Source organism: Lonchura striata, chromosome 10 (genome assembly GCF_050655825.1).
Source record: "Lonchura striata isolate lonStrDom1 chromosome 10, ASM5065582v1, whole genome shotgun sequence".
Taxonomy (NCBI): Eukaryota; Metazoa; Chordata; class Aves; order Passeriformes; family Estrildidae; genus Lonchura; species Lonchura striata.
In genome coordinates, this window is record NC_140712.1 from 10998423 (window position 1) to 11020044 (window position 21622).

At 37.7% G+C, this 21622-nt stretch overlaps 1 protein-coding gene across 3 annotated transcripts in view; it reads right to left on the reverse strand.

Annotated features, from left to right (window-relative positions):
* Nucleotides 1-21622, reverse strand: part of LIPC (lipase C, hepatic type) — a 68338-nt gene that overhangs the window by 8113 nt on the left and 38603 nt on the right. For all 3 annotated transcript variants that reach the window (XM_085588262.1, XM_021532054.3, XM_021532053.3), the window contains exons 3-6: nt 6850-7049; nt 5500-5679; nt 3040-3157; nt 879-1112 (exon numbers count right to left, since the gene is read on the reverse strand). In XM_085588262.1, the coding sequence (XP_085444388.1) occupies nt 879-1112; nt 3040-3157; nt 5500-5679; nt 6850-7049 (732 nt within the window). The remainder of the gene's footprint in view (nt 1-878; nt 1113-3039; nt 3158-5499; nt 5680-6849; nt 7050-21622) is intronic.

Below are 21622 nucleotides of genomic sequence, written 5' to 3' on the forward strand. Positions count from 1 at the left end.
AAAAATTTATTCAACACAATAAAAATATTAAATAGGTCTGCCCATTATGAGAAGTATCTTTTTCTTTAAGTGCTGTCAGATTGCAAAAATTATTTTGTACAAATAGGATGTATCACAATGGACTGCTTTATGTCTCTATTGATAAGCTTCGAGCTGATGCTTAGTTTCACATTTGTCATTATTTATCTTCTAACAAGTAAGGCCCAAATTAGGGCCAAATACAATTGTAGAGGATAATTGAGAAATACTTCTGCGATGCCATGTGCTGGGTGAGCAGGGCTCATTGGGGGTTTTCGGTCAACACTTCTGGTTGTCACTGCACATCAGGACCTTTTTCAGTATCTTGCATCAGTTTCTCTATAGGTTTATGTTTAGGTACATTGAAAATAAGCTTCTATAAATAAAAGCTAGCCTGGAATACTGACACTCAGATCCTAGAGAGAGCATCATCTGTGCTGCTGAAGGACATGGAGCTGGGAAAAGGTGAGCTAAGGAGGTGAGTAGTACAGACCCGTGTTTTATTTGATTTGAAATAATTAATGTCGCACTAGACAAATCTGGCTTAATTAGAATAAATTTTATCATCTCTCCTACTGCTGAAACAAATACCATTAAATTATTCAGAGGTGCTTGACAGCAGGATGCTCATGGCCTCATTTTCAGGAGTGCTAGGCAGCTCAATTCCTTGCTGGAGTCAGTAAAACGACTATGAGCTCAAGACATGTAAAAATCAGGTACTTCATCTCTAAACAAGAAAATACCTTGCATGTAAGGGGTGATAATAATAATCCTTAGATGCTGTTTAAGACCACCATTATGTAGTTTCCCAGACAGACTCACTGCCCCCCTGCCTCCCACTGTGTGCCATTGGTTCTTACCAGCAATCCCCAGTTGTGCAATGTGGTTGTACACGTGCAGGATGTGACAGCCAGGCTGGAAGGTGCCTCCGTTGGGATAAAAGTCAAAATGAGCCACAGGCTGCTTGATGCCAACACTGAGGCCCATGTGCTGTTTAGTGAAGGTATGAATTGCATCCACAAAGTTTGCATCATCTGGAGATAAACGGTCTGTTGGTGACATTCCTTCAAACAAGGGACCAGCAGGGTCAAGGCCTGCAATAAAGCAAATAATATCTCATTGTCATATAGTGCAGAAGGACTGTTCTACTGCTGTAAGTCTGATAAATGTCTGAAAACAGGCAGCACCTGGTACTTTACAAGGTCTCTGATGGAAACAATAAGAGCGCTTGTCCCACAGAGGGTAGATGGTTACACCTAAAGCAAACACAAGCACTGTAACAAACACTAACTGGGACCTGCACAAGGACACAGGCCCAGAGCCAGACGTGTTTGTCAGAGACAAACTGTGCCTGCTGCCAGTGCCACTTGAGGGACCTTGACATAATTTTGTTCTTTCAAACTCTAGAGGTTCTGTGTTTCAGAGGCCCTTTGGAAGTCACCAGTCCCACTGCAAAATTTACTTTATCTCACATGTGGGACCTAAAACTTTATAAAACTAAGTTATTGTTTAAAAGCCCTATATGCCTGCTAGATTTTATTAATAATAATTCTTCAGTTTAAAACATCTCCAGGGCAGATTATTACAGTATTCAGAGAAATAATACTCCACTTAGGGAGTCTTGTTGATTTTTGTTTTCTGGATTTTTTTGCACAGTGGTCTTCTTGGTTGGGAATTGATTTAGGAAGAGAACTTTGTGCTTAGTTTAAAGTTGCATTCAGCTTTTAGGACAAGCTTCTAAATTTGATATTCTTCTGTTGGTATTGTGGACTAATATCGTTGCATAGATATATCCAGACAAGACTAGTAACACAGGCAGCAAGTAGGGAAGTCCCACAAAGACCCACATTCTTTTGGGCTTCAATAACTATCCATTTTTGGAACTTATTGTTACAAATCTGAAAAGCTTTTGCTGAAGAATGCATATAGCTGTTACAGTCAATAATGTGCTCTTAAGTGTTTTTTTGCTTACCCATTTTCAAGGTGTTATGTTCCTATAAGGTTTGAGCAAGCAGTGCTGGGGAACAGAAGTGCATACACTGGTGTAATATCAGGGTACATTTTGTAAAATCAGCTTCTTGGCATGCAGGCACTGCCACAAGAACTGATTGTGTAAGAGACTGGTATGTGGCAATGTATCCAAGATCAGAATGGTGACTTCAAAGTACAGCCATGAGTATTTGCCTCACTCCTAAGACTGATTAAAGTAAAATGTTTGATAAATTAAAGGTAGCTGATGTGGGTCTTGTGTAAAATGCACTTCTGTTTTCATTTTGTTTGTTTTTTTTTTTAAGCTCTCACTGTATATTAGATGTATATAGTGTATCAATAATATTATAAATATATTTTTATTACACTTATAATTAGTACACTTACAAAACATTACAGAAGGTTCAGAAAGTCACTAGTCAATCAAGTGTTAGGGTTAACTTTGTTTACTTTAAGCATCTACTAGGGGTACTCCAATGATATGCTTCTTGTAAAATGTAATCCAGAGCTCTCATTTTTGCCACAGGAGAACTGTTTGGAATTCACTATATGGGCACTGTCCCACCATTGAAAGCTCAAGCACAGTCAGACAATTTCCTTAATATATGTTTTTAATTACTTGCTAACAATGAACAGTATTTTAATGACTTTGGGTCAAGACAGTGGCTTAAGATCCAAGGTTAGTGGCTAACATTTAGTTTAAAGTGTTACTGGAAATGGATAAGAGCTAAATTTAAGCAACCTGCATCTTGAGTCTTTGGTTTATGATTTCTAGTCCCTATGCTTGTGTATTCTTTATGTCATAATTGGACTGAGGTAGGAAAGATCAAAGGTAGAAATGCTATGAGACCTAATTTTCAAGAATATTTTAAGTTTTCTAAATCGAATTTCTAAACCAATGAGATGAAACTTCTAAACTGTGCTGAATATTGCTATTCAACAGCTATTTGTTGATACAACATTGATATGTCAAATATCTTCACAACTTGATTCAGTTGACTATTACTTTTCTGAAAGGTATAAGTCTTTTACCTGTAATTCTTCCAATCTTTTTTGTACCATTGATAAAACTTCCAGCAAATCCTGAAACATGAGCTCCCAGGCTGTATCCAATTAGATGAGCATTGCTCCTGGAAAATTGAATGGATTCCTGGAAGATAGCGGAAACTTGATTTAAATGAAGAAATGTGAAAAGTAAACAGTGAAATATCTATTGCATGCTAGCAATACTGTGAATTATAACACAAGAAATTTGTATGTTGATGGTGGTCAAATGAGGTGCATGAATCATTCAGTAAATTTCTATTGGCTGAATGTTATTTCTTGCTTCTTTTTCATGCAGCAGGAAAATGCCACACATTTGGGCTCTGCCACTTATCTTCTATGCACAGGAAAAGCATGAACACAGTGGAATTGTTATTCTGCATTTGATGCAGATGTTCATTGCTTTTTGTCAGCAGCACTTGGCTTTCCTATGATTATAAAATGGATATCTGTTCTTTAACTTCAGGGTAAAATAATCCCCTATAAAAGGTGCCTTGGTTGTTTTGCCTGAGATACCAGTACAAGCCAAACTAAAGGGATCAAAATATTGATCAGACATGTTAAATGACACAGTAATGATATTTCTTGTACAAAGATGTGTGTCTGATTTGTAACAAACCTATTGAAGCAGAATTGCCCTGCTTTCTACCTAATCAATGCTATGTACATCTTAAGCATTTCACCTGAGCTGCAAAGTTTGTCTGACTTGAAAAGAAAAATGTATCATGTTTTGCTTGCAGGAAAGGCAAACCTCACTTAATTTCTTTGTGCATGTTGCCTGTCCCAGTGGAGTGGCTGTGCAGTCTCAATACCAATCTCTTCTGAAGATGAGGTGAAACTTTGCAGACTTCTTGTGAGAGAGACAGCTCTTAGAAATCACAAGATCTGACCAATTTTTTTTTGTCAGGTGATGCTGAAATGGATGCTATTGAGGCTGTTACTGATCATGCCCTATTAATTCTTGGAATAAGAGCACTAATATTTACTTATTGTTTATTCTTTATTAAAATGTGCAGCACTGTGGGTTTTGTTACATCCATTGAGAAGCTTTGAAATAATTGTCTGCCTGTACGCAGACAGAAGCATAGCAGAAAGATAGTTATGGCAGTTTGAATGAAGGGGTTTTAACTCTGAAGGACTGCTTCTCCATATGAGGAACATTTACTGGCTGGAGACACTCAGTGCTGTGAAAATTTATGGTATATTTAAATTCTGGAACACATCACAGTACAAGAATAACTACCAACAATACTAGAGAAAGGAGTAATTTATTCAAGCCTTGGTTTGTTTGTTGACACTAGGAAATCACAGAATGACTTTATTGTTGACAATGTGATATGTCATCCTGGGAACTGATCAAATTCCACTATTTGATTCATTCAATAATTAAACAGCTTCAAAAAATTACTTTAGGCTCCAGGAAGTTAAACCATATTTGACCAAGAGCGGCGGTTTCTTCTAATATCACAATGAAAAATAGTGACTGACTTTCCTACCTTCTCGTTTGTACCTCTTGTCCCTAGCTGAGTGTGGTATCTGACACCTTCTTCTAGCCCTGCCATTCCTGCTTAGGCCTTTAATGGTATTTGCTACAAACCTTTCATCCTTGCAGTAAATTTCTCTTCCACCTTTCACTTCACTAGGTATTCAAAAATTCATTGTTAGCTATATTATAGAAGTATAATTTCATTTCAAATTAAGTAGCTTAATGTTAGAGATTGATGGAATAAGAATTGCTTAGAGTTCCTGGTTTGTATGAGTGATTCTCATTCTACTCTTTGCTTTCTGCCTTTTCTTAAATTGTGCTGTGCAGGGATCCTCTGCAGACTCGGCTGCAGCCTTTTCAATCCAGCCATGGCCACTGCTCCCCATGCAGCAGGAGTTTTGTGAAAGGGTCACTGCATTAGTCTGGCTCTGTACTCACTACTGCCTCCATGTCATCTGCTTTGTGAAGCATATCTGTCCTCTTGAAATGTCTCCCTTTACATTCTGGATCTCTAAGCCATTATTTTATCCTAATCTTTGGGAAACTGCAGCAAAAGTCAGATGCAGTGTCGGGATTGAATTCTGCATTAAAAGCTGAAGTTGAGCACAGATAACAAACTCATTTTCCTGTACTTTTGTCTTGCAAATGATGGTTGCCTGTTTTCTATGTATGGAACAGTGTCAGCTGCCTACACACATGCTAATGGAAAAGTCAAAGTAGCAGGAAACTATCTCATCTCTAAAGATACATAAAAATATTTTCATAAGCAAGGCGACTTGCTTTGACCTCCTGCCTGACAAAAGTTTTACAAAGTCATATGAAAGTTTATGGAAGAAAAATGTGCACTTCATAAAAAAAAAGTGAATGATGGAAAAGAAACGTTAGCAAGCACAATATTTCAGAAAGGTTGTGGAAGTAAATACATCTTTTCCAGAGAAACAGGCTGTTCTGGCAGTTCTCACCTCCAGCCACTCCAGGAACTGTGCGATCTCTTTTCCTGTGGTGCGTGTGTTCCGTACGGCAATGGGATAGTGCTGGTGAGCCAGTGTGAGCCAGTCTGCAATGATCACGTTCACTGGCTTATGATGAGACTTCAGGGCTGCTGCCATTTTCCAGATCCAGCTTTCTAATATCCCATCCACCTGTCACAGTTGAAAAAAAAAAACCAACCCAAACAATAAGAAAACCATTGTTATGGGAAAGCAGTCTCTGCCAAATATTTGTTGAGAAAAACATAAGGAAACAAAAACCACAGTATGAACAGGGAGGGATTAATGCTGAGAACTAGATTTTAGGGGCCCCAGCCTGCTTCAGTGTTGAGAATCTTTAGGTTTTGGTGGACCAAAAATATAAGAGTAATATAATAAGGGTATAATATACACTCTTATAAGTCAAAATGATGTCTCCAAATACTTTAACTCATCTGGAGATAACTGTTAAAAAGTACTGGTTAAAAGACAGACAGAAATGCCCATCATTTGAGGAGGAGGGTGTAGATTTTGAACAATTTTTTTTTTTTTGGTGAAGCTTGGCTTTTATTTACTAAGGGAGTTAAATGTATCTCTCTTATTTGTTAAGGGAGTTGTGTGCATCACGGGGGGTGTTCAAAGTTCCTCTGCATATTTGCAGATGTGCAAGAAAGATCCATTGTGCCATCTTATGTGATTCCATTGGTTCTATGAGAATTTAAGGATCTCTTAAAATTACTTTGTTTCTTATCCTGCCTTTTCTTTTGTTTCTTTGCCAACTGAGAAGCTGATGAAATGTCACTCTTACTATTGGCATGCTTTTTAGAAAGCTTTTTTTTATGGTGACTTGGTTTTTACAGTTTAACTGGAAGCAGTTCAGTAATAATTAATTGAGGTTGAAGGCTTTGCTTTAAAATAAAGGGTCTTGTGGAGAAGTTCTTTTTAAAGGTCTATCTGTGAGAAAGATGTGGGGATATTGTGGCCACTTTTCAAGAAGTCTGTAAATATCTGGCAGTGAACATATCAGAGAAATGAAACTGGTGTTCTTCTCTCCAGGGCATAGCACATTAATTCAGCTACTTGTTCAAGCTCTGCTGGCTCTAAACCAGGGCTGAATTCAATCCTTGGCATGGGAGTCCCTTGTGAAAAATTGCTCGTAGGCTGTTCCTTCAGAATCTGTTGGGAATATCCACTTTGTATTTTTTCTAGCCATGATAGGTACCAGTGAAATCTATCATCTTTGTATCACAACCTTACTTCTGAAGTTACTTCTGTAGCATGATGAGAAGGAAAGTATATCAAATCAGATGTAGTAAGAATTAAAAATAAAATGGGAGTTCATACCGACCAGCCATGGACTATCATCACCAGAGGAAGAGAGGCATTGAAACGGCATTTGTCAAGAGTCTCCAACTGATTAACAAAAATCTGGCAGCTGCCTTCAGCTCTATCTGTATAGAGTCGAAATCTGGTTTCTAAGTTTTGATGATCTTTCTTTCTTGTAATGTATCCACTCCATGATCCCAGTGCCTCTGAAATGAAATCTGTGACAACAGTCTTAATAGGATGGAATTGAAAGCCTGAAAAAGTTACTAGCGCAACATACTTTTTAAAACAGTAAATTAGTAAGCTTGAAACTCTTCCTGTATTTAATTGTTGCTTGTTCCAGCTGGGCCTAAGCTGTACATTTTGGGTAAAAAAAGTGATCTTTTTCAAAGTCTGAGATGGTCTAGATGTGCCTGTGAGTCCCTCTGTGTGAACAGTAACAGTTAAATGGGAATAGTGATCTGATTGCTACGGGCCTTTATAAATGCACAAGGATGGTAAGATCACAGTACAGGTGTTACGACTTGACCATGGAGTGCATGCACAGACAGGAACATTCAGAGGCCCTTATCTCTGCAGAGCATTTCTGCTAATGTGCATTTGCTAGTAATTGCTGAGCAAGCATCATTACACTAAAATAACCATTTTATTCAGGGTTATAACTGCTTAGAGACCTGGGTGACTGCTTAAAACTATTAGACCACATACTACTTTTTTTTTTTTCTTCCCTCTGAAAAGGCAAGATGAAATGTTTTTATTTTAGCTGTAATATTTTTTATTATTTTGTTTTTAGGTAAAATAGCTTGGTGCACTTAGGACAGCATTTTCAGAAATGTCTGTTAAGTAAGAAAGTGGCGGCAGTGTGAACTGTGGTCTAAAAACATCATAAACTTAGAAGGAAAATACATTAAATATAGAGCAATTGCAGAAAAATAGAGTACAATAAAGCAGAAGCTTACAAAAAGCACCTTGTGACGTGCAAGCCTTTCTAGTGAGACTTCACCATATTTATTTAGCTGAAAAAACTCCATATAATAAATATCACTTAAGCTATAAAAAATGGGGATTAGTAGAAGAGAAGGTATGATGAACTACTTAAGAAAGAGGTTACTGTTTCTAGTATTGGAGAGGAAACATTTAGATTAGAGAGGTTTTACTAATAGAGTTCTTTTGGGACAGTTTTTTGGCTAATCTTGTTTTAATATTTTCATTAAAGAAGCAGCAGGAAAGGTACAAGACATAAGAGGTCCTTGCTAATACTGTTAAGACCAAGCCATTAAACATTAAGAGCTAGATGACAATTTGAAAATACAGTAAGTGAAACTGGTAGAAATTTCTTACTATGAAGTGCAGGGTCATATAATTGATAGGAATTTCTCTATAAATGGGACACATAAATAGGAAGTGACACAAAGATAAAACTTGACTGAAGTAATCAATAACTAAACTGACCATAAGTCACTGCTATTATTTGACTGTGAGAAAGGAAAATATAATTCCAAGATGCATTAAGGTAGATGGTTTTGGTAGGAAGAGAGGATGTCAGTTGCAAGTAAAGGCAGTTGTTAACCACATCCAGAACAGTGTGCATAGCTCTTGTTGCCAGGCACATCTGTGAGAAAAATATGGGGAGATTGTGGGCACTGTAAATATTCGGCAGGGAATATATCAGAGAAATGATACTGTTAGTTTCATTTCAAATGAAATTTGTGGTTCAGGTGTTACCAATTCCCTCAATTCCAGCTGCTCATGAGTACCACTGAGGTGGTCAGGAAGGAGGCTTTTTTTTTTAATTAGACCCAAGAAGAAATGAAATATTACTGTTATTACTGGAGGTGAAATCAAATATTTTATCAATGAGAAGTTAAAATTAATTTTGTTGCAGCAGCACTGAAATTAGTTACATTTCAGTTCTTATTTTTCCTGCATAGAAGTTCCTTAATAAAACATTGATATCGGAAAGATTTTATTTTGTCTTCTAAGACAACACTTTTTTTTTTTTTTTTTTAATACATTGAAACTCTTACTGTTGATGTTTTTAGAAAATACCTAAAATCATAGACAATTAATTTCTCTATTGTATCTGCAAATCTGTGCTGGGGTTGTGTGATGTTGTTGTATTGATGAGATTTTGGTAGTTTACAAGAACTTGTGATTCATTTACAGGGGAATCTTTATCCTGCAAATGTGTGTTGTGACATGAACCTCTCATGTTTAAATATCTGCGGTAGTAGTATCTTGTGATGCACAATGCAAATAACACCTGTGTGGAAGTGTTCTGGGTCTAGATCAGACTGTGGTTTTGCCACATCAGTTCTGTTACAGACATTATTCAAGGTTTAATTTCAGTGTAATGATAAGACATGATAGAACAGCATATTTCATTTGTTTAACTGCATAGCAATTCTGGCAAGAACACTCGTAAACTGACCTGCACTGAATGTGCACTGTTTTCTATTTGTTGCTAATTATTGTTCATTCCAAAGAACAGGCAATGTTATGTTTCACAGCTGGGAAACATTGAAGAAATCTATTCAGCCTTGTACAATAGTTGGAATTTTAAAAGCTTCAAAGTTACAGAAGGTTTGGTTGATAAAATTTGTAGCTTCAGTGTCTAACATTTTCCTTTCAGTACACTTTTAACTGCCATAGGACCAAGTCTGATCACTTCTCCCTACAATGTCCACTTTAAAAAACTTCTGTTGAATTTTTTTTTCCCTCATGCAGAGGACTTAGTTTCTGAAGTAAGTAATATCAGGAAAGGATGAATCTACATAACTGAAAATCAGAAAGAACTTTAATGATGTTGATATTCTTATTGTCTGGTTTGTTCAGCCTTTGGTGAGTAGTCTCTACACAAAAATAAGCATTGTGTTCTATTTTTAGCACAAAAAGGAAAACAAACAAAAAGTAGCTTGTGCCTGTTCCATTGTACACATCCTTTCTTTGTTTAATGCCTTGTTTTCATTTTCTTTTTGCTCTCTCAGTGTTTGTGTAATGCAAAGGCACTTTGTCACTCTGTACTGTTTGTACATAGTACAGAAAACAAGTCTGATAAAAAGCTGTTTTCTTTAGACACTGGCTGGAAAGTGCTGTGGTGCTTTAGTGGCTGAGTGTTGTTTTGCTGGTAAATCTGGGAGAGAGGATTAAAAATACTTCTTGAACTTCTTCTTGGCTGTCAAAAGTTAGAAGTTCCTATAGGATCAGATGGGTTATTCAACAAGGAACTGCTTCGATCTGTTAGTTTGTGTAATGACTTGGAGAAGGAAATGGTGTCTGAAGAGCCTGGCTTCCACAACAGACTCTTGCTGAAAATGTCATGCCAGTGACTCAGTGACATGGCCGCAGGGAACTGGGAACTTTCTTAGGTCAGTTTGCAAAAACAACACAATTCAACTGCTAAAGATTTCTTCATGGTAATTACAGTTAAGTGTGCAGAGATCTCTCTGAGCCACCAGAGAGTTTTGCTTTGGAAAAATACAGGTGAGCAGGTTGCTGATTAATTTCCTTTTTCTCAGAAGATCCTACTCTGACATGAATTCTTTCAGCAAAGGCACTGCAGTGTGGCCACACTGATCTATGTGCTTCCATAAATTACCTTCCCACAGAGCAGTGCAGTAATCATGAGCGAGAAAGGCTATTGTCAATCCCAAAGTAGGTTCAGCCCTTTACCTTTACTTTGTATTAACAATATTTCTTTGATGTGTACTACAGACTGAAGGCTGGGTTTGTAAACATCACTTCATTGCAACATAGCAGATTCTTGTAAAATGTTTTTTAGTTAGTTTTGGGCAGACAAACCTGCGGCACAAACCAGAGCATTTTTACATTTGACCTGAGATAATCATGTTTTCTTATTGAAAAGTAAAATGAAGAGAGATTCCCAGTTGAACAAAATAAGCAGGTTAATACAGCAGACTGACTTGGATTGAATCACACCATAAGATAAGAAGGTGTTCCTAAATATAGAATTTTGGAGTCCCTTCTGAAATTTCCAGATGTGATAGCACTGCTTTAAACTTGTTGATAAAAACTCTAACAGAAACTAGACAAAGGTCTAGATGCTGCCTGGGTTTGAAACTATAAATATCCTATGCTTTTCTGGGGGAGAGAGCCACAGTAAAAATATATTTATGTATCATGTCTGATCAGGTATAAAAATACAGCTACAAAATATCTGCTCCATAGCAGAAAAATTGCCTAAACATATAAAGTCATGAGGATGAAGTATAGTAGAACTATCTAATGTTAAGAGCAAAACTTTAGTATTTGCTAAGTCATACACTATAAATTCATCTTACAGTACAGCATAAAAATTTTTAGTAAAATTGGCATTTCCAAGTAAGGAAAGTAACTTTTCTGCTTAAGAAAAATAATGTTCAACATCCTTCTTCCTGTCATGGAACTTGGGTTGAACAGTGGCTCTCCTAATCTTTAGGCAATTGAAAAATTATTTAAGTAAACTGAACAGAAGTTGAAATTTGGGCTGTTGGTGTGTTAAGGATACATGAAAATCACACAAGTTAGCATGTGAACACATGCTATTTCCAGGTCCTGGCTCCATGTGACCCCAGCAGCAGCTTCCCTTCATGGTCAGGAGTGGATTTGTCTGAGCCCTGATAAACCTCATGCATCTTTTGGGTGGCTTTTCCTGCTTACAGGGAAATGTTTCCAAGAGTACTTATGTATTGTAATCATATTTTAGTGTCACCAGTATCCAGCATATTTCAGAAACAAGTGATGCAACAATTCCCCAGAGAATTCTGTTGTGAAACTGAGCAAAGGCAGTGATGTGTTAATAAGTTTGGTTTGTGCCATGAGAAGTGGAGTATATCACAGATCTCCTCATTTCCAATAGCAAGATTTTTTTGGTATCACTTAAAAGAAGAGCTAATGTCTTGTCAGTATTCAAATGTCTCAATTTGACAAATACTTCTTGTAGAGCTTTTCTCTTTAGTTGATTTTTATTCTTCCTGTCACTTCAAGGTTTTTGGATGTCATAAACATTTGGATGTCATTGGTTGATAATTCCATCTCATGTAGTTCTTAGGGGAGAACTCTATAACATGTAATTTTCTTTTTGGGGCGGGGTGGGGAGAGGGGATCCTAGGCCTGTTTTAGGATTGCTCCTCAGTCCCAGTCAAAACTAAGGTTGTTGTGCTTAAATTTTTTCATATCCTCATATAATTTCTTTGTGTTCTCACTCTCCTTAACTATCTTTCATTTTGTACCTTGCCAAATGAAAAGCAGGTATCACTTAGCAAAGAATGGATGGGAAAAAAGCAAGAAAGCAAGAAAAGGCTTTGACAATTGGATTAAACATTAGCAGGTCTGTTTAGGAAAAAGACATTTTAGAAAAAGCTTCCCTTTCTCTTCAAGTTTAAATGAATTATGAGATTAGATATGGCTAGGTATTAGATGAATAATTATATTCTCTGACTGAGAAGTATTCTGAGCTTTCATTTCTTGTTTCTCTTGTCCTATGCATGCATACAGGCATGCCAAAGGTGAATTGAACTCCTCATGAGTGTAGTTTGTACCCAAACAACCACAGAGGGAGAGTAGTGATGATTACCTAACTGTTGTTAGCCCTCTGGTAACACACTTTAAACCCTCTGTTGGGAAATCCAAGAGGAGAGCACGTAAAATTGCACCTTTTATACTGAATGCCTTCTCTCTGTGTGTCCTGGCTTTCAAACCATCCAGGCAGTGGTACTGGGAGGTGGCATTAGTGAGCCTTGACATTGGAGAAGGATGTGTCTGGAAAGAGGCCTGTCCAAAATTCACTGGAGCTGCTTCTGAGGCAATGGCACCTTCAGGGGAGGTGTGTGAGGTGCTGGTCAGAAATCAGCTCTGTGCTTATCAGGGATGATTCTGGCTTTACTGTCATTTACCATGACAGTGCAGAGGATACCTTTCATTTCCATGGGACCAGGAGAACACCTCTATTACTTATGTACATAGCCCTTGGAACCATTTCCCATATGCTGATACTCTCATGACAAGTGCAAATTTTGATTTTAAAAAATAGACTGTCTTGCAATAGATAAGACAGTTTTTGAGTTGTATTTTAAGGTAGCTATCCTGCAAGTGGGAGTTCATTTTCTTCCTATGGCCTTACTTTTTGTATTGTGATCTTGCAGTGAAATCACTTTCCTGGTGCCAACTTGGAAATTAGAAATTCCAAGTTATGGAATTTCTGACTTATGTCAGGAATTCAGCATGATTTCTGGGTCACAGCATTCCATATTATGAGGAGAAGTTAAATAGATGCACCAAGAACATGTGTTTGAAGTTCAGAAAAACACAAAACCAGAAGAATGAGAAGAGAGAAACATCAGCATCTTTAGAATATTAGCACAGGAAGGCATTACTGAGTAAAACTCACTTGCTGGGCCATGGGACAGCCCTGCAGGGCAGGCTGCTGGATAATAGATTTATTCCCTGGAAGGCAGAGCTGAGCTGAGGGCGTTGGGTGTACAACAGTCACATGTACAACCAACCTTGTCTGCACAAAGTTAGTGAACTGTTTATTTACTTATTGTTTGGGTTTTGTTTATGAATTTTTGGTAGTGGCTATTCCACCAAACTCTCCTTGTGAATATTTATGCTTGGCAGCCTTCTGGTACTCAGAAAGAGACAAATAACTGTCTCAGTTTGTAGAAAGGCAGGGGGGAAAATGAGAGGTCAGTAAGGCCTGGAAGGTGATTGAGTGTTGTAGTGGAAAGGAGGTAGGAAAAAAGAAAGTGGATACTCGAGCCTTGTTAAGTGGGGGAATCTGCCTGGGTTGAGTATAATGAAATCTCGGGCTACCAAAGTGGCCTTTGTTCTATTCAGGGAATAGGACTAAGCATCCAAAAATCTCAGTCTGAGTGCAGACTCGGCATCTAGTCCCTTAAAATTTTTCTACTTCCAAGAAACCTGTGTCTTAGAGGAAATATTGGGAGAATTTTAAAGGGTACGTTCTATTTTGCTTTACTCTCCCTCTCCTCCCATTCTTCTTGTCTCCTTTTCTCTTTCCTCTCCAATAAGTTCCTGGTTTTTTCCATTATGTCCTTTGATTGTTTTATTTTTTTTTTTTAATAATAGAATTGTTTTCTTTTGCTGTTTTTGTCTGAAAGCCTTAGTTAAACCAAAGTAACTGAGGGGAAATCCTGTTTTTGCGGCAGATAAAAACTTTTTGCTTTGACAAGCACTAGGTGTGTTCATCTAAGCAAGAGTTTGATGATTTCACTGATACAGTATTAAAAGGCTTTGATTATTTTAAGTGTATCCTGAATTTCTCCAAACTGATCTTTTACAGTAGATGCCTGTAGATATTTCTTCTAAAACCAGTGCAGATTGTTTACAAAAGTTATTTCCACGCAATTCTGTCTAGAAATTAGACTTTTTATCAAATACTGAATGAATTTGTTTTCAATGAATAAATTTGTTTTTCTTACTTTAAGAGGAAAAGGAATTTACTGGGGACATATTTTAAATACATTCTGTGTACAGAACTGTCATGCTGTCATACATTACTGTCATGCAATTTTTGTTACAATTTTCCTTGTATTGGTGAGCCCAGGCTATAAAAATCGCCATCACTTGAGCCATAGTTCACAAGGAATTTCTCAAGTACATTCCTTTAGTGCTCTAGTACAGCTCTCTCTTCTGGTAAAAGGGGCCTCACAATGGTGTCCTACAAAGATTTGTCTCTGTAAGTTTGGAGTGAGCCATTATTAAAATGGGCAAAGTTGTGGCTGAGCTCTGCAGGCCTTTCCAGGACTCCTGTGAAAACTAGTTCAGAAAATACATTTTGTGGAATATTTGATACTGTCTGCATAGTACAATGCAAAGTGCTACTGAAAATATTAACTGTACAGAAGACTTTTAATAGAAGTTTTATCCCTTTTACCCATAACGCTGGATACCTTTGTACATTGTGATTCCAGTCATAGGTAAAATATGTATAAAATGATAAAAACTGATTTTTAAAAGTCATGATGCTAAGGACCAGTGAGTTAGATTGCTAGATATGTGATTTGTGTCTCACTCAAAGCCTTAAATCTCAATTTCAAGCGAAATAAAGCTGCCTCTTGGCAGCACTGCAAGGGCACACAGTGCTACAATTTTAACCTATTACTGCTGTGACAGGGAGAATTGAGTTTCTGGGCCTCTGGCAGTATTTGAGGTTTGGATGCAGAATTCCAAATTTGAGAAGGGCAGAGAAAAAAAAAATTGTTTTATTTTGTTTCATGGTAAGTAACTTCAAAATTTGTAGGTTTTTAAGGTGTTCTGGGACCAAAACTCTGGAAACCAGTAGAAGTAAATATGTATTAGAGGTTAGCAAAGTAATGCTATGTAATAGTTTAATGCTGTGTCAGAGTATAATTTGTAAGATAATTATATAAATTACATAGCTATAATGGACAATTTTGAACAGTTGTGTAAAGTGCATACACACATAGAAAGTGTATACTATAAAATTTGTATACACAGTTGTTATATGCTGTTTATAAATACAATGTTTGCATGCACTTGATAAAGCATATGACATTTCCCTCATTATTACAGCATTTATTGTGAATTAAACCATATGTTGGGCATTGGCTTAGAATATTCAAGTGTTTAATATTCAGAGACCATATACATAAAATATCCAATTTCTAAATCTTTGCTGTGCATCTGTGCATTGCTGAGCACTTTTTCCAGGCCCAAAACATGGTTCTTAATGCAGATGAAGGACATGTGAGCCAAACAGCTGCAGGGGGTTGGATAACCTTCAAAATGCTTCAAGGCATGAGTCAACCACTAATTTTCAAGATATATTTGAATTTTTTTTTCTGGACCGTTCAGTATTGATATATTTCTAACCAGATTTTAGGGTGTCTCTGGTTAGATCTGCTATTTCAGTTCCTGTAGTCCTAGGTATTTTGAATTTTGCAATAGTATGTCACATTGAACAAAAGTTGGATTATTTTTTATTTGTATAGGGTTTTTTTAGCAGTTGTAGACTGACATGAACCAAACTGAGAAGATTTAAGTTGGTCTCCACATTTTGAACACAAAGAAATTGATAAACAAAATCACGATGTTCCAAAGTGAACAGCAGTAGGATTGTTAATGTATTTGATTTTTAGGATATCTGAGAGCACACATAACTAAATGTATTGTGCTAAACCTATTGCCAAATATTTGGGAAAATCAGTGTATGATCTTCAAGTATTATTTGGAAATTTGGAATTCTTGTTCCAAAAAGTGTCTCCCAGTAATTTGCACTAAGCAGGAGTACAGAATGAGTGAAAGCCAGAAACAGATGAAGGGTTCTGCAGGGGTAGAATAACCCAGGGGTGCTTCTGTTTATGCTGGTTTTAGTCTGTGAATAGGAAATGTCAGTCTCCCAGTCAGTCAAACCCTTTTTGTGAACAACATATTCCTGATGCTAAATACTATAGTTCAAGCAAAAATACACATCCTCCCCGCCCCCCCGCCCCCCATTTGATTTGTTTTTCTATTTGGGATGAGGTTTTATTTTATACCTAGTTTCCATACTTCTTTATTTCATCAGCTGCCCTTGCTCATTCTCTTTAGACTTTCCACCTTCACAAGTTTATGAATATCAGAAGATAAATCATTCCCTGGAGTTTCTTTGATCTCTGCTTGTGATGTCTTGATGAGAAATTTATCATAAAGTAGCTGAACTATGAATGAGTTGTTGAAACTTTTCACACATTAGATTTGCTGGTGGATGTTTAATGAAGCAGCCTTGTGTTCTGTCACCAGGAGCTGTTCAACAGAATCCAGCAGGGCAGCACCATGAAAGTGTGCTGAGGCCAAGTAGGGATTTTGATTGTGATATTTGCTGGGATTAAAACAGAACAATCCTCTATAAACTTAAAGATGAAAATGGAATAATTAAAAAGCCTGCAAAATTCTCTCTGAAGGAATGAATTTAAAATTTTGTGAGCAATGTGAAGAAGAAATTGATGTGTTTATGGTACCTTGTTCTTCCTAAATGTTAATTTTTAGATTGAGCCTATCTATATTCTACTTGTGTTTTAAGGTATTAATTTAACAAAACTTTCGGGACTAATATAAATAATCTATGTAATGTACATATTAGTACAGCAGAGTAATTCCCCTAAATCCAATAACTGAGAGTTGTTATTTTCATTCTAGTTGTACCTAGAGGCCTGTTCAGGATAGGAATCCCATTGGGCAAATACTATCAATCAACCAAGATTAGGGGATCAGTTTTTGTTCCCCTGGGAATCAAAATGATTTAGCAGAATTTTTTATGAATCTGACTTGTGTCATTTTCATGTCCTTAAACTTCACTTCTGGGATCTTTAGGTATGCATTCCTCTAAATTAAGTTTATATTCTTAACTCTTCAACTTTATAACCTTACATCTTTAAGATAACCTTATGTGTTAGGCTGACATATTGGGGCTAATTTAGAAGGAGGATGTGAGACTGGATGTAGCAGACCCCAGTGGGAGCAGGCACACAGGCTGAGAGTGGAGGCATTCACGGTGGCCTGTGCTGTTCCTCAGGGTGCTGTGGGTGCTGCAGCTTTCCGGGGGCTGAGGGTCCCTGCTGAGCTTTGCTGTGCAGGGATGCTGTGCTGCCTCTTGTAGGGCACTGTGACACCAAGCCTTGCCAGGCCCTGCACTGTCAGACCTTGTTCTGTAGGAACATGAGACTCAGGAAGATTTTGCTGGTGAGGCAGGAACCCCAGTTCCTAGGGACCCCTGGTCCCAGGGGTTGTATATCCATGGAGGTGATAATAAGAAATTCAGAGGACCCAATTCCCCATACCTGAGCAGTTCTGCCATGATTCTTGCATCATTTAATTCAGTCCACTCAGCCAACATGTGAAAATGAATTTTTTTTTCTATTGGGTTAGTTTGATGTTGGTTAGCAAGCTAAAAAGACTCCTGCAGAAACTGCATAAGTCAGCGTAAGGAATAAGAAAAGAGATCACAGAAGTGATCAGGCAAATTCATGCAAAACCTCCAAATGTGAAAATCAAATGGAAGAAGGGTGCATCCAAAGACTTAAGCAAAAGCTTTGTCACCCAAAAGCAATGATTGTAGAAAAATTTACATTTTAATTTACTCAAGATTGTTCTGAAAAATATCACAGCCCACTTAAACCTTTTCTTATTTTTCTATTAGCATAAGAAAAGGTATCTTTGAAAGTACCTGGAAAGCTGGTTTTATAATCTCTGTACAGCACAGAGTGTGTAGCCTCAGAAGTTAAAAATTCTCCAAATAGTTACAGACCAATTGTATTTGGCCAACAATGTGAAACTTCTATAAAGTGTCTGAGAAAACCTAATGAGACATTCCTCTGTACTGCTCCAGAGCACAGCACAGCCAAAAAGCCTTATGAATGCAGTGTGGGGGAAAGGGGCAGTTAGTTATCAATCCAGAAATGGCCATCTCACGTGCACCAGCCCAGGAGAGAGAGATCAGTGGCTCAGCTGAACAGCCAGATAGCCAATTTTGCTGCTTGGCGAGCAGCTGCCCTTGCTGAACACAGCAAACCTCCAAAAAGCACCAGGACCATGTCAGAGTGGCAGATTTTCCAGCCCTTCTCTGCAAAGTATGGATGTGATAGGTAAGGGTGTCAAGTAGCTGCATTAGGGCCCACAGTAGGAAGGGACAAAGCTGAACTGGGGGCTTGTGCCTGTAATTCTGTGGGCAGAGACACTCCATAGAGTGCAGCAGCAGCTGGGTACCACTGCAGATCAAAGTATTGGAACTCTGGTTCTCTGGGAATGGGGGGAGACAGCAATAACTGGGGAGCCGAAAACCAAAGTGCACAAATATGGAGATTACCTTTCTGCATTGTTCTCTTAGCTACTTGAGTTTGTCAAAAGCTGCTTTACCATATTGTGCATAGGTGGTGCACATAACACCAGAGCTCATGCTTCTGACTTTGGTTGGCATGTTTTATCTAGAATCTGTCATATTTTGTAATGCAAAGAAAGTGGAACTGCTATTCGTATGCAAAGAATTAAAGACACAGAATGGGAAGGAGCCTTGTGTAAAAGAGTAGTTAAAAGTTCTTCCAGAAAGCTTCTTTTTTTCACTATATATAAATTCACTTTTCAGTTTAAAAACATCTTTTTTTTTTCTCTTTTTTAAAAAAACTTTTGTAACAATAGAAACAAAACTATTTGGATGCAGACTTTCCTTTGTATGTAAGAACTTAAATGTGCTTTAGAGTGTAGTCAGATTATAGCACTGGCATCCTTGTCTGCATCCATCTGTATCAGCAAAGAGGTTACCACCTCCAGCTTTTTGTCACCTCCCACCTGCCAGAAATTGCCAGCCTTACTGTTCTGTTGTCAGTGCTCCAATGTTGCCCATTTGCTGCAAGGAAAATCGGCTAGGTTACCTCACATCACCTGTTTAACTGTTTAAACTGGTCTAATTTATATTGCTTGAAGAAATTTGGGCATGTTTATGTGAACTGATCTCCTACAGGAGTTGGATAAAAGTGGCAGCTGGAAATGATAAAAGTGGATGGAGTGCCACCAGCAGTAATCCTCGACTGACCAAGGATGTTTGTTCATGGTCTGAGACACATACATGCAAGCATTTGCTAACTTCTGGAAAACTGCTTTACTGATAGTTGTTCTTCATTCCTTACACCTTCAAATGGAGATCAGGTGTATTGACTTGTGTGTGATGCTCACTCAGTTTTACTGTGGACATTAGAATCTTTTCACTATAGTATAAATATACAGAAATTACCTATAAATAGAGAGAACCCATGCATTTTATTGTTATCTTCTAGCAAGCAGTAACATCAATTTATCAAAATTTTTTACCCACTTTCATTAAACAACAGAAAGCTCTCTAATTATCCCAAGGCTTTCTTTAATCTCTAAGTCATTATTTGGTTCATCTCTAGTGACCAACCTGATAGTACAGTCAGAAGATAAACAGCACAGATAAACAGAATTATTTGCCTCTTCATGTCATGCCTGGAACACCAAGTAGGTAAATTTATCAGCCTTATTATTTGGCACTATATTTGAGTTCAATCTAGAATTCTCAGAGCTAAGTTTTTACATAAAAACAAAGCTATAATAGTCATAGTTTATGTGGCTAAGTCACAGAAGGTGATAATGTATTATACACTGCTAGAACATTTTGTTTTCCATGTCTCCTCTCTCCAGTTCATTGCATAATTTCCTTTTCCCTCTGGTCCATCCCTTCAAAGCTCTGTTCATATCCAGTAAACATTCATATCAGATCCTAATTTTTAAAAACACATTGTGTTTAATATTTGCTTTAGAAAATATAGCCTCCTATTGCATTGTGCTGTTTTTATGGACTGAGAAAATCTGCATGCCCAGATAGACAATTCAGATCTTCCCTGTCATATAGCAAAGCAACTAAATACAGCACAGTGACATGTCATGCTGCACATGGGACATTCATCCTGTCATCAGAGCAAGTTCTAGAACTGGAGATTCTCCAGCCTCTCTGAATGTCTTCATGACTTGACACTGAAAAACCAAACCAAATCCATCGTCACCTCTGCTAACTTTATCAGTAAAGATCTGCATGATGCAAGAAGTGATCTCAGAGTGGATACTGCTTTTTAGGCTGGAATAATGTGCCAGCTGCCAGCACTGCCTTTGTCCACAGCAGAGTCAGCTCCAGCCAAGTTTGTTCTCGTTCATGTCTGCATCTTGGCTGCAGAATGACGTTTCTGGTAAAAAATAGGAAATAAGCTGAGCACCACCAGCATACTAATGAACCCCAAATTCCCTTGCAGCTGCTGGTAGGCCAGTGAATGCTGCTGAATGAGCCCCACAGCACTGTGAGAAGGGGGCATGTGCCACAGTCCTCACCATCCAGTTCTCAGGCTCTCCTGGGAGAGCTGTTGAAAAACACAGACAAAAAAAATCTACAGGAAAAGCCATTTATTCCAACCATTTTCTTGGGCTTAGCAATGGCTCATAAGTGTAACAAAAGCAGCATGGACAGTTGGACACTCAATTTTTAGTTAAGGAAATGTGAAACAACTGCATTCTGAGCTTTACTGACAGGGAATAAAGGTAACAGAAATATTCTGTGTCCGTTCGCTGTTCTTGTGCTCTTTGTATAGCTACGAGGAGAGGGATAATGTGCATCCATACTGATATCTGGCACAATGTGGGAATTAATGATAACAGGGAGGCAAAGGTCTGTGCATCCACATTCCCTGGCACAGCACATCTGACTCTTGCCTGTGCTGCTGAGTTTTTCCTCTCAAAGATGCACATCATGCACCTCAGTTGTAATAACTATAACTATTTTCTTTCTATTCTGTAATGAGAAAAGAAATGAACACAGGATGATTTTCAGCCAGGCAGTTATGGGTGTTTTGTTCCCCTTAAAAGCTAACACAGTATGTTTAATTTAAGAAAAACTGTTGTTCAAGATCAATAAAATGTACAATTTTTTGTAAATATTTCTCAATAGCAATTGAGAAATCACGTTTCTTTTCCTGTGAATGAAAATGCTTCTGTATTTCTGCCAAAACATTAGAAAGATACTAAATTAGTAATTTCTGTAATTATTTATTCTGTAGACTCTGAGTGATTAAAGTGACTTTACCTTAACCTAAAGAAAGAAAGAAAAATCAATAACTTCAGTCAACCACTGAGAGTGTGACAAGCCAGTGGAAGGTGCCAGAAGATAGTTTAGGATAATTTAATTTTAGAAAGAAACCCCCAGTTTAGACTGAGCTAATGGATGAAAGTCAAAGGGAACTTTAAAGAAAAAAAGCTAAAGCACCTCCAC